Genomic DNA, 13,665 nt, shown 5'->3' with positions numbered 1-13,665 from the left:
TCTGACATTATCTTTCATAAATATATGAATTTTTTTTGATTTTCCCTTTTTTCCTTTTTTGTTAAGCAATTTGTTAAATTTGTTTTTAATTTATTTTCAGCATCGATTGCAACTTTTAAAAGTCTTCTCTAGGTTATCGTGCATTAGCTGCTCCGGTCTGAATGCATTTCGGCTAAGGCATATCCTATTGTTCGTGGATAATTAATGATCGAAGTTGCGGCCGGATGAATTACTCCACTTATTAGTGCGAAGGACAACTAGTAACCAAGCATAAGCTGCTCGCTATCATTCCAACTTCTACTCCGTTCTTCTTCTATTTCAATCATCTCGACTCTAATTTATTGCTTTACATCGTCGTTTTTATTAAACATAACAACAACCACATAGATTGCATAGACAATACTTGCAGTCTGACTGGGCGAATGACACATCTCTGGTTGGAGGAAAATTGAATCCTTATGGCCAAATGCAATTCTGAACTAAGATTGAAACGTTTGCTGTATGGTTTCTGATTTTCTACCCCAATGCTTCATTCAGTTTAGTTTCGTCAATCTACGTTTAATAGGTAATGGTAGATTATCTTGAAACTTTTTATATATTTACTGTCTCATATCTAAACTGTCGATCTAGTAGTACGTTTGTTATTAGTATTAGTCACTCATAGGCAAGACGGTCTAGCGTAGATCAATTTTAAGGTCCCTGTTCTGTTGTCCGAATTGAATGCAGTTCTGGCAGTCAAAAAGGAAATGAAGTGGAAATTAATTGCTTGTTGTGTCTCTGGAATTTTCTACGTCGATCTTTCATTTACTATAGCCTCCTAGTTCAACATTTAGCAGCCTGTTGCTGGTCGCCTTCATCTTCTTGCTTTATATTGCGATCTAATTAAAGCGCAGCCAGTTTTCTGCCTCGCTTTTTCTGGCCGATCTAGGTGACGAACATAATATGTGGTTAGTGAACGCATTTTTTGCCTTACTTATAACGAACAGTTAACAACTTGCCTTGCAGCTCTCTGTGTCGATCTTTGACTTAGTGTTCAATAGACGGTAACACGTCACTTTAGCTTATTGCATAGGATACTGCATAGGATTACTGCATAGGATAAAAATTCCGGCATTTTCCCGAGCAAATGACACGCCTATTTTTGGTATAGGACACATTTCTTACCAACAAAAGCAAGGCTTAACCCAGTTAATACTGCAGCGCGGTCTAGCTGGGAGACAGCCACATCTCTTGTTAGTGTTAAGTTCATTTCCTGCGGTTAAACGTAACTTTTCGCTGCTTCGGCTTGATTTTTTGCGAGAAATTGCTTTTATTATCACTCAATTTATTTCTTTCGCTTCCCTTTGGTCGGAAACTTATGACTTTGTTCGTTTCAATCATTCGCTATATTTGCCATACTTAACGGCCTGTTCGAAGTGACTCGAAACTTGTTGCTTTACGTTGATTTTTCCTGCACAAAGTATGATTTATCTGTTGCTTCCACCCACCCTACATCGTACATCGCTTTTAAAGCAATAGATACGTTTAAATAATTGAATTTCCGTCCGGGCGATTGGTTTGACATGGCGGTGTTTAATGTTCAAGTTTTTCTATCTCTCTTTTAGAATTGCGCTTAAGCGGCTTTGTGTGTCAGGCTTTAAACTAAACTAAACGAATAAGCAAACAAATGGGTATATGTAGCGTGTATGCATGTGTGTTTGTATGTATGTATGTGTGTACGGGCATGCATACGCAGAACAAATCGCAATATATTACAAGTAATATTCTGCACATTTGCTTCTTTTTTTTTTTTTTTTGCTATTCGCACACAGTTTCAGTCACACGCCATGAATATTTTACGTATGATGATGAGAGTCCGGCTGGTAGTATGAGTAATCGTGTAAATCTTTTCTTTTTTTTTTCCTTTTCTGTCTCTATTCATTTTTTTTTTTCTTCCTCCAATTTATTTTCTCAGTAAATGCAAATAACAAAACTACAACACCGTTTAGTTTATTCGTGACCGTAGCTCTTGTTGGAAGTTTTCTAATTCTATTCTGAGCAATTTATATATGCATGTGTACATGTATAGATAATTGTGTGCGCCTATGTACGTGCAGTATTGTGTTTAATTCCTAGTTTTCTTTCTTAGTTTATTATCATTTATGTGTGCACATGTGGTGCTGCTGTTGCTGTTGCCACACAAAAGCATTAACTTTGTGAACGAACGGCTGGCCACGATTTATCAATCAAAGATTTCTGCGTGCCTGTATAGAGCGGTAATATAAAAAAAAAAAAAATAAAATAAAAAAAAAAAAAAAAAAAAAAAAAAAGAACCAACAACAACATTAAAGTTTATAATAATAAAATGGGATGCGCTACAATAACGATTAAATACCTATTATATGTCTTCAACACACTATGGGCGGTAAGTAAATATTAACGAATTGTTTACAAAACAATGTTATCTATAGGCAGATGTGTGTATGTCTCACACAGCTTCACATTTCAATGAGATCTATCTAAGGTATATATATATATATATATATATATATATATAAAACTGATGTGCCTGTGTACTTTGATTTATTTCCCTCATCACATTAAAGACATATTTTAAGAATTTTAGTTCAAAATCCAAAAAAAGAAAAGAAAAGAAAAAAAAAAAAACTCGGAATTCGTTGACACTATTCAAGAGATAAATTTGCGATTCATTACAAGCAATGTATGCTGGTTGTGTGTCACTCATAAGGATGCCTCCATTATTGTAATACTTTTATTTAGCATATGATATCATCTAATGTTTGCATTAACTATCATCGCAGACTTATTCTCTTGATTAAAATAAACATGACACTTACGAGGCTTGCGACAACTACACCTTCTATGTTTTCAAAATATTGTGTAGACATTTGTTTTAGTGTTGCATCGAATAATTCATTAAATTGATGTGTTTAAAAAGCAATTGCGTGTTCGCATATCAAACTTACCTTCGAACGTCTGCATATGCACATATTTATGTCTGTAACGGATACTTAACTAAAGAAAACTACGTAAATATTTAATTGTCATTAAGAATGATTCCATCTCTCATCGCTTCGAAGAACATGCAATAGCATTTAGTTGGCTTCCGTAGATGAGCTCATATTTACTGCATATATATATATATATATATATATGTAAACAGTTATCATAAATAAAATCTTAACTTATTGCATATACATATAAATATACTATATATATGTGCACTATACATATATATACTATATATATATGTGTTTATGAAGTATTACATAATAAAAAGTATTTTCTTGCTCGCAACAACTCAGGAAATTCATAATTTCTATAATTGTTGTAATATGCATAGTAAAAGATGATGCGAATCTAATGATCTCTGTATCTATAATTACTTTGTAATTTTAAATCGATCAAAATAATGTCTGCCTATATCTGTCTGCTTACTCTATTGCGTATACTGAATATTCGAAGCTTGACATTGTTGTTAGTGCGACATTATTAGGTATTTTCCCAAGCGTAAAAAAAAATGTTAATGCAATTGGTATAAGGATACGCCTTTAAAAAATTAATATTCACAAGTATATGTAAACAAATTTTGCCTTTAATGAATTGAATGAGTTTTATAAATTTAGTAAGTAACGCTGCTTGCATTAGTAAATATTTTTCTTTCGTAACCAACACAGAGGTATCTTCTGTTTGCTAAATTTACTCAAAAATAGAAAAATTATAGCGGGCCACTGCCCATCAATTAGCTTAATATGTTTAGAAATGTAAACACTTTTAACAATAACAACAAAATAAGGCATTAAGGTCGAAAAAGTGGTCCGATGTGAGTAGCGTTTGTCCTTAATCCAGACATGTCAGTGCATCAAGGTATCCCAAAAATGGTAGCGCATGGACATACAGGCTTGGGTCGATTGAGATAGAATTTCTGAATCGATCGGTATCATAAAAAGATGTTGCACACATCCGCACAAATATAATATATTCTTCTATCACAAGTGGTGTAGGGTGCAACAACTTGGATGTGTTTATAGGAGATGTGACAAACTCCTCGAATTCTTTTTGCGCGAATTTTGGTTAATGCAAGATACATATACGTAATGAGAGAGAACACGTTATGTTTGCGTCCTAAGAGACTTGTATATAGAGTTTATGAAGTCCCTGAGATGTTTTCGTGATTAAAAACCAAAATACGAATTCATCTAACAGCCCTTGGTTGATGGACGGAAAATATTCAGAACAAGTTCAAAGAAAACAAAGAAAGTCCTGCAGATATAGCAGTACGTTCTGGCATTCCGGTGTCAACGATCAACAGTCATACAAGGAATGAATTTTATTGTCATTTACATTTTGTGTCAATCTTGGTATTCTGAACGATCGCAAGAAAACGCTCCGACATCAATTTTGTTATAAGACGGGGTTGTCACGTCCTGGAAAACCACGCAAGAAAGAGTGCCTTGTGTCCTGTGATGTCCTTGTGATCTTGCTTAAAATACGCCTGATAATCTACTACTACTAGAAAAAACTATTGATTATTGATGCAATGAAACACGATACAATCAACTTCAACTATTTCAGTTGTTAAGAATTTACGTAAACATCAGTTTGCTCACAAAACGCAGGAATACCACAGGATTGTGTTGATTGTCTCTCTCTCTTCTTGATACTTGCTAATAGGGTGACGTAAATGCCGTCTATAGCCGTCCAATGTTCATGTTCACATGACGACAATGGCCATCCTATGTTCGTAATATTATATCTACAGGGAGATTTTCCGTGTGTTTCTCTCGTCCATCATCCATTTGAGTGTCAACGTGTTAACGACTATGTGCGCGTGGCAGGAAAGCCTATTAATTCATTTGCAGCATCGAGTTGCAAAATAAATGCTGCATAATAACCGACACACTTCATTGATGCCATCAACGGAGCATCCGAATAGCATTGAAGAAATAGTACAAACTTCAATGCTAACAAAACGCAATGTATAATGCATAAGAAGAAAGATTAAACCATTTTTTCCTTTGGCGATATTAAGGTAGAGCAATCAGCAGCTCTTGACATTTTAAGCATGAGGACAGAAAAGTACGCAATTTCGGCGGAATACGTACTCGAAAGACGAGGTTTAGGTTTTTCCGAGCAGTGCAACACATACTTCAGTATCGTCGATATCTACACCGCCTCTATTCGTGCAAGATAAGAGTATAGTTAGCAAGTGTGGACGGAAACTCTCAGATCGCGCCGGAAGGTTGATGCCCTAAAATTCTATTACTCATCGGCGTAATGTAGGCTGTGCTGCGTTTATGTGCAGATAGCTCCACGATGCAATTCGGCTTGATTTCACCCTTCATCTCTTATCTCTTCTTAGGAAACTCACCAAACAAAGAGTGAGAGCAAAAGTTAAAAGCCCACAAACTCTTAGATAACGGTCACTTTATTATGAGTTTGATCCATCAACGCTGAGCTGAAGTTTCGGTTTACACCTTCTAGTTAATATTAACTTAAAGCTTTAAGGATACATTTATTTTATCGTGTTCCACAACAACCTCTAGCAGATATCGAGAACACACTTGACGTGTAAGATCATCTGGGAGGATTCCGATTGATCAGTTGACTCGCTTAAAATTAACAAAATTCTCGAACACTACTACGTATTCACGTCGAGTATTCGATCGGTCTGCTTTTAGTTGCTCTTTACTTAAACTTGCTTCTCATGTTTGGTATCTAGTTAACTGATCTAATGATGGATTGAAGATTTCTTGAAAATGTCAGATAATTAAGAGAAGCAATGGAAACGTGAAATGGCATACATACCTATATATATATAATACATAACTACTTAGTATATACATTACTTGTCTTGAATCAAAAAGTCCTATTCTTCAGAAGAATATAAAGGAAGCGTGTCTCATTAACTACTGACTGCGTTCGCCTGAAATTTTGATTCTGTTAGTTTGGCGCCCATCTAAGAGATAATAATTGCTCGTTAGGCTAGCCTCACTTGACTTAGGTGAGAAAGTGTTGTTACTCTTTGGTCGCAGCTGTATAAGAACATCCATAAATGATTGATGCATACACGATAAAATTATCGCAAAGGTTTTCTCGTTGCTATTGGATATGAAAAATTTCTTTCCAAGCTGAATAGAATAGATTTTGTTCCAAAAGTTACTTTTATTATTATTATTATTATTAGGGAAATGAAGAGTAAACACTTAAAGCGCTAGTACAAAAGGTTATCAGTTCTAATCAAAGCTTTACCGCACTTGAGATTGGAGCCCATGACCATAGAGTTGTTGTACGTCGAGATCTTTTGCTTACTCGACCACTCAGGCGGATGTTTCAGAAATGAATCTTCTTGCTTTCGAAAATATATTTGATATGCGACTATGGATGGATTCGCTTGTGGTAAAAAAAAATTTCTTGGTTTGGAAAGAAACTCACACTGTCATGACTTTTGACATATTGCCCCATTTCCATCCCAATTCCATTAGTTCTTGCTCCTAGTTTTCCCGAAAATCACGTTTTTTTACTCCAGAGAGCCATGTTGTGTATGCTTCAGATTGATAACTCATACAGTTACAACTTAAAGAAGAAATCAACGTTTTAACCAACTGCCCAGAGTAATACTTACACCCTCTCTTCGAAAAAGTCCAAAATCGCACTCACACACCCAACATGATGGAAGTGAAAAGAAGAGATTGCATTACTTTTCCATGTAGTTAATTGAAGGACTAATTGATCAAGTAATGATTACTCAAGGAGACCGTAATGTTTTTTTTTTTTTTGTATACAATAAAAATGCAATAAAATTGATATTAATAGAAGTATTTTTTATTCTATTAATTTTCAAATGGTTGTAATCTACATAGTTAAATATTAATTAGCGCAAAGATTAGCTTTTACGAACGCCATATACGAAACACATTCTCCACTTGTGTCATAACCTATTCATTCGCAGAGGAAGCTAACGCTCAAAGACTAAAGTAAATGTGTTCACCAAAGACTTTATATTCTGTTGGATCTTGGAAATTTCGCGAAATGTTATTTTCATTATTTCTGATTCAATGCATTGCAGTGTACGAATCTAGAATAAGTGGACTTTCATGTTGTTCTTTTTCTTTGCAAATGCAGATCATTGGAATTCTATTAATAATTCTTGGCGGTTTCGGATGGGATGCGATGCCCCGCAACTATGCTATTGGTGTCATATCGTTGGGCGGCGTTATACTATTAATTGCATTTTTCGGCTGCATGGGAGCAGCACGTGAATCTGCTCGCTCCTTATGGACGGTAGGAAAACTTGATATATATATATATATGTATAGTATAAGATAATGGGGAGAAGATTTTATTTATTTATTTCGTTTTCGTAAATAGCATGCGATTACCATGTTAGTAATGATAGTTCTTGTAGTTGTCATGATTTGTTTCAATACACGTGACGTCTTTAAGAAATACGCTCTTCAAGAGGTTGATGACTTTTGGCAGAAAGAAATAACGCAACCCGGTTCCATGGATAATATGCAAATAGTGGTAAGTGCTCATAAAACAAAAAAAAAAAACATTAAATTTTTTTTTTTTTTTTTTTTTTTTTGAGTTTTGATCGCCCAATGTACATAAATGCTTACATGTTTTTCTGTGTAGTACGCTTGCTGCGGTCGTGATTCTGCAGAAGATTATGTAAACATTGGACGTAGTCCGCCATCAAGTTGCTGCAAAGACAGTAATTGCATAAATCCTTTGAATGTTTACATAACTGGTTGCATAACCAAGGTCGAAGCGGCATTCGCTGACGAGGTTCTCACAACGCAAATATGCGAATGGTGCTTATTGGGAGTTAGTGTAAGTTAATCTTTTTCTCTCAATATTTTTTCATATTCGATTGATTGCAAGTAAAGAAAGTCAAAGTAATATTTTTCTCTTTCGAGCAGTTGGTGATTCTATTGTTAGCAACAACCTTAGCCATTCATTATACAAATCAAAAACGCAGGTTTGGCTATTGAACATAATCAGTGGCAATCGCAGTGCGCACTGCTCTACCTCCCAAGTCACGTGTACCTTTACATTTTTTTACTTTTACTTGTTCATTACTTATGTACAAACTACGCATACACATATTTATATAAAATTAGTGCACTTTTTGGTATATAATTTTTTGATCTTTTTAAATTTAACCCTTTACATATAAGTTTTTTACTTAACTTTAACCGTTCACCGTTCAAATGGAGAACTTTGATATTAATATTAATATGCAAATAAATGAATTTCTCTTTGTAAAATGTTTATAAATACACAATGAAAACAAATTTTCATAGTCGTTTGGTTCTTGAGGTCTGTTGATCGCATGTAGTAACAACATATAAAAAATTCACTTTTTGGCAATGAAATTAAGATGTAATTGAAAACCAACTGCCGAGCAAATTATGACACACCCTACAGCGATTACCATATGGTCTACCTTTCGCGAAAACTTTAACGTGAAGTATCGTCCGAAAAATAGTTCTTAGCATCCCAACTATACTGCAGGTAAAGGTAAACTCACTGGTTTTCTGCTGTAAAGAGACATTAAAAAGGGAAAAAATGGTTTCATAAAAAGATTTATTCGATCGATTCAATCCAATTCATAGTCTGAAATATGCCAGTGTGAGAATATCTTGAAAATTGCGATCTGTAAGTTGTATGTACATATTGATTGACATGAGGCACGCGGATGGAGACACATCGTTTAATAGAGTCGACATAGTCACACGCAAAATGACGATAATTCATTTATTTTTTACGATCAGTTGCTGAGAGGATGTCCCCTATAAGTGCGGGCATGGAGGTGGTCAGGAGAGATTTTAGGAGGAAAGGAGTGAACAATATTCATCTTAAAAATTGATACATCGGGTACGCTGGGAGCGATCCATGCAGATAGGTTGTTTTAAAGGCTGGCAGTATGATGAAGAAACGATGAGTTGCGGGTAGTGTGTTGTGCGCTGTGCAGAACGACGAGGAAGCCCTGTAGGTGTTTTAAAGGACCTAATAAGTGGGCAAATCTCTTTGATCTCTGTAGAGTACTTGTTTTGGATAGTTTGTATTGTGACCACATTACATCGATATTAAAGAACATCCAAGCTTTTGGACATTTTTTGGAGGCTTTCGCTTACTCATGCAAGTTATAGGTAGCGTACCGGCTGCCGTCGTTTATCCTAAGTTCTCTTAAGTGTTGCCATTATCCGCTCAAATGACATATAATCACTTTCTACTACTACTGCTTGCTTTGACAACGTTTCCAGGGTCAAGTAAATTAAAAAAAATTGATCTGCAATGCCTTCCTACAACTTTCAATGAAATCTATTGTAAAAGAAAGAATTTAAAATTCCCGGTAGTTTTAGATTGTTGGTAAAATCTACATTTATTGTGAAGTTCACCTGCAGAAGGGGAAAATCTTCGAATTTATTGCATGAAAAAGTGAATGTTTCCTTCCAGCTGTATTTGTGATCAATTTCGACGGGTAGCAGAATAAAACTTTTTTTTTAAAAATTTGAAACAAAACATGTCGGGACGAATCAGCACATTTCAAATGATGGATCATTTTTGTCGACTTAATTTGCTTGAGAGAAAATTCCTTGAAAGGAAAATTTTCTTTACTCCAAATAAAGCGAAACGATATTATACCACAGATGGAAGGAGAATATTCTCTCAGTAGCCATCACCACAAAATGTTACTTTGTTTTAGTGAGGATTGAATCCTACAGTCAACTACACTACCGAAAAATAGGCAACAGTTGAAATCGGTGTTCTGGCAATTACCCCGCAAGCACTTTAATTTGTGATTTCAAGCGTTTCTCTCGGATCGGCACTAGCTTATTTAATAATATATCATAAAAAATGTTCAGCGAGTAAGTGAAAAATTAGTTCAATATTGACCAATGATAAAAAATTCCTTAATTGTAAGCCAAATTTGAGGTTTAGGTATATTTGCATAACTTGTGGAAAGTGTTCAATCTTTATACCCTTCACCGTGGGGAATATTCATTTTGTCACAACTTTGGCAACGGTCAGAAGGAAGCTTCAGAAATTCCACAAATTATATATATATTCTGGATCAGCGTCAAACGCTGAATCGATTCGGCCATGTCCGTCAGTCCGTCTGTGCAATGTCTGTTGTAAACATTCTCCTGGCCGTGAAATTGGAAATTCTTACGCCTGTGGTAGTATTAAAAATAGGTCAAATCGGCCGAAGGAGACGCCTACGGTACCAGGTACACGGGGAATACCTTTGTGTTCCAAAACGAATAAAGATAAACTTACAAAAATTTGAACGTATATTCTATGGACGACGATGTAGCCTCTGCGTAAAAATGGGAGAAGTTGACCACGTGTACTTAATATTATAGTGCATTAAAATTTAATTTCTTTTTCAATATCTTTATAACGCGCAGATGCAAACATCAAAAGCCCCATAGGGTATACATATTCTTCGCCATTAGAAATGTTCCAGCGCATGTCCATCTCTCCATCTCTCCGTCTGCCCAACTGTATCTATTTGTAGTAAAAATGATGATATCACTTACAAATCTGCAAAAGGGTTTGAAAATTGCTCAAATCGGTCAAAGGACACGTTCCTCAAAGTCATAAATCAATCATAATTTCATATGAAAGGACGCAAAACTGCTCCATGGAGCTTAGGGTAGTTTCACTTATCGTTGGTCTGATACAATAAACTGACACGCCTACAGCAGAGTTACCTCAACTATATCCGCTGCTTTCCTCATTCCTTCATGTAGCCCTTTTATATACGCTGCAGCGTGTAGCAACTTAAGTATACCTTAATAAAGTTTCAAAAGATGGATTTCATAAGCGTATTACTTCACTTCGCTGAATGTATTTTCTTGACACATTTCTTCCATTTAATCATTTCGGAAGAATTCTTAACATTGACTAAAGACCTTCTAAGACATTAGTCAGCTTCTGTGAGCATGCACATTCTAAAACTATTTATACAAAACTGAACGTTTCTAAATTGAATCATTCTTCGAATATTTCTTTAAGATCGAAACGGAACATGCCACGTGCGCTTTTCACTAGCATTGGCCCGTTTGCCTTATCGCCAGCGAAAGTTTTTTTTAACGGATTTATGCACACTGCGGTCAAAAATTTCTATTGGGATGAGTACAGTCTGCTAACCGCAGAATATGATCTCATTGTTAACCAATGCTTCCATATAGCTTCTATGCCGCCTAGGCTTCGTGTTTGTAACGACCTTATCTGCCTGATTAATGGAAGGTGCACTACATTCGTTGAAAATTACAATCCAAACGCAATCATTTAGCGCAAATATTCAATGTCATGTTTCTTCGTTATATTGTCGTTGTAATCGTGCGGCATGTATGGCTTCGGAGGGACACTGAAAGGAGCATTGATCCATTGTCATCCAAGGAAGGCGTAATCTTTATAATCCTATCGACTGCAGAGAATCTTTCGAATTAGTCTCTTAGGGTCATCCGCATTCCGAGTAAGAGTGTGAAACGCTCTATGAATTTACCTTCATACAGCCACTCTGCATTGGTCATTGAAGATGAAATGTACGCATTTGGAGTCCGAGACAAGGGATTCAGGCTGATTGTCAAACGCAATCATTGCCAACAGGATAAGTAGGCACTGTTATGCACGATCGATTACGATCGACCAACCAATTAGTTCGTGTAACCGAGTCTTAGTGCCTTTAATAAGAATATTGCAAGCGTGGTAGAAAATAAATAAAATATATTTTTATAAAAAGAATCTTTCTTTGAATATTCAGTGTAGCTCAAGTAACACAAGCAAACATCCCGAATATTTGATGGAAATGAAAATAATACATTTGGAATTATTTATTTAATCGAGCTCTAGGTCAGGTATTTAATCAAACCTTCAATCTATTCAATCGCGACTTTGGATCATATATTTAGTAGCACTTAGAAGTTGTTAGGTGTTGAACCAGGTTTCATGTTATGTATTGAATTCAGTTATCAGTCACGCATTCAATCGAACTTTAGGTCAAGTGTTTGATCGATCTTGGAGTATTCGATAGATTGCAAATTACATCTGCATTGCAAACTTCACTTAAGACGGGATCCACGATTCGTCAATTAGTAAGATTTTAGATGTTCCTCGTAGACGTTTGTGCGAGACTTCAGATCAGTGATTACATATAACTTCCACACAATTTTTGCATTTTTTAGACAAGTGATAGTTAGTAGAGTGAGTTCTTTTCTTTTAAACGTCATTTATGGCCTTTTACTTAAGATGTGTGTGCTTTGCTTGATACTTTTTGCATTGCACATGTTTACGAGCAATTTCAATACACAAAGTGCGGACGGACCGACGGACCGACGGACCGACGAACGTACATATATCGGTTTAGAATGACGAATGTTGATGAAGGTCACCAGGTGTATAATAAAGCGGCCCACAACTCCGTCATACCACAACTCTTCGAATAATGGCTATGAAGAGATTCTTTACTCGCTATACAATCTATGAATAGGTGAAATAGCAAAAATTTTTAAAGCATTTTAAGTTTCATACAACAAGTTTTGCCGGCCGGCACATAAGAATAATGAAATGTTTACATATTCGTTGTGTAGACGACGACGCGTTCGCTTTGCTGGTTAACTTTTCATTTGCACACACTCGTGCAATTCTTTTAATGCACGAATGTAAACAAATGCTTCATTCATTTATGTTAAAGTTTGTTTGGGTTGACAGAATAAAAACAAATAGTAATAATAATGAAAACAAAAACAATAGAAACCTGTTATTATCAATGGCAATAACAGCAACGCGCATATGGATGATGACATTAGAGAATCTAATCTAACGGCCTAGAGAGTGAGCATAGATTTTCAAATTCACACTTACAGGTAAACACACAAGCCACAAACATAAGATATATTCTCAAATACATTTCGACTTGTAGGATGGATGCTGAACGAGAGGCTTCTTAATATCCACTCTATTATATGCGATCTAAGCAATATTGTGATCGATTTGACTTTTGGTCAATATTTTTGCTATTGTTGTGTAATGTAATAGTAATGTTTGTCAGAATTTTATTAATCAATTTGTTTCAGATTTATTCAATCGTGTTATACCGTAAATGTATGTATGGTGTAGGTGTATATAAATATGTATGTATGTATGTATGTATGTATGTATGTACGTATGAATGTTTTGTATTGACTACATGTATATACATATTGTTTGTCTGAGCTCATCGCAGCCACACAGTCACCGTTATTAGTATTGAAAATAAATAACCGACGTTTGCTTTAGTTTATAGGTGAACGTGAGACGCGAATGTTTATATTTTGTGGTTCGTCTACAAAAATCCGTTTATTTTTATTTTCATTGAAATTAAAAAAAAAAAAAAAATTAAAAGAAAAAAAAAAAAACAAAAAATAGCAATAAAAATATTTTTAAATAAATTCCAACAGAAAGACATACACATATCCAGCCAAAGTTAAATCCATAAAAGCGATAAAACGAAATTTGGAAAAATGGGTTGCGCAGCCACAACAGTTAAAATTTCTTCAATTATTTTAAATCTAATTATGGCGGTAAGTGTATTCTTTTTAATTTATTGTACTGTCATATTTAATAAAGAAAAAAAAAAAATTTTTTTTTTTTTTTTTTTAAATTTTT

General features: G+C 35.1%; 2 protein-coding genes across 2 annotated transcripts in view; both read left to right on the top strand.

The window, feature by feature from the left end:
• The first annotated feature begins 1,992 nt into the window (after nucleotides 1–1,992).
• On the top strand, nucleotides 1,993–8,181 carry LOC119635756 (protein late bloomer). The gene is made up of 5 exons (XM_038030754.1): nucleotides 1,993–2,404; nucleotides 7,126–7,284; nucleotides 7,372–7,527; nucleotides 7,639–7,836; nucleotides 7,926–8,181. The coding sequence occupies exons 1-5, from the start codon at nucleotides 2,345–2,347 to the stop codon at nucleotides 7,995–7,997; spliced, it is 645 nt and encodes a 214-aa protein (XP_037886682.1). The 5' UTR covers nucleotides 1,993–2,344; the 3' UTR covers nucleotides 7,998–8,181.
• A 5,131-nt stretch (nucleotides 8,182–13,312) lies between these two features.
• Nucleotides 13,313–13,665, top strand: part of LOC119635757 (protein late bloomer) — a 4,505-nt gene continuing 4,152 nt past the window's right edge. Inside the window, exon 1 of the mRNA XM_038030756.1 lies at nucleotides 13,313–13,580. Coding sequence (XP_037886684.1) covers nucleotides 13,521–13,580 — 60 coding nt within the window. The 5' untranslated portion in view covers nucleotides 13,313–13,520. The remainder of the gene's footprint in view (nucleotides 13,581–13,665) is intronic.

Source organism: Glossina fuscipes, unplaced genomic scaffold (assembly GCF_014805625.2).
Source record: "Glossina fuscipes isolate IAEA_lab_2018 unplaced genomic scaffold, Yale_Gfus_2 27, whole genome shotgun sequence".
NCBI lineage: Eukaryota > Metazoa > Arthropoda > Insecta > Diptera > Glossinidae > Glossina > Glossina fuscipes.
This window is presented reverse-complemented; position numbering and strand designations above follow the sequence as displayed.

Bases quoted from the DNA above. Each gene is read 5' to 3' on its own strand.
- LOC119635756 (XM_038030754.1), top strand. From the start codon at position 2,345: ATGGGATGCGCTACAATAACGATTAAATACCTATTATATGTCTTCAAC. The intron at 7,285-7,371 runs GTAGGAAAACTT...TTTCGTAAATAG, and splicing joins CTGCTCGCTCCTTATGGACG to CATGCGATTACCATGTTAGT. The intron at 7,528-7,638 runs GTAAGTGCTCAT...TTTTCTGTGTAG, and splicing joins TGGATAATATGCAAATAGTG to TACGCTTGCTGCGGTCGTGA.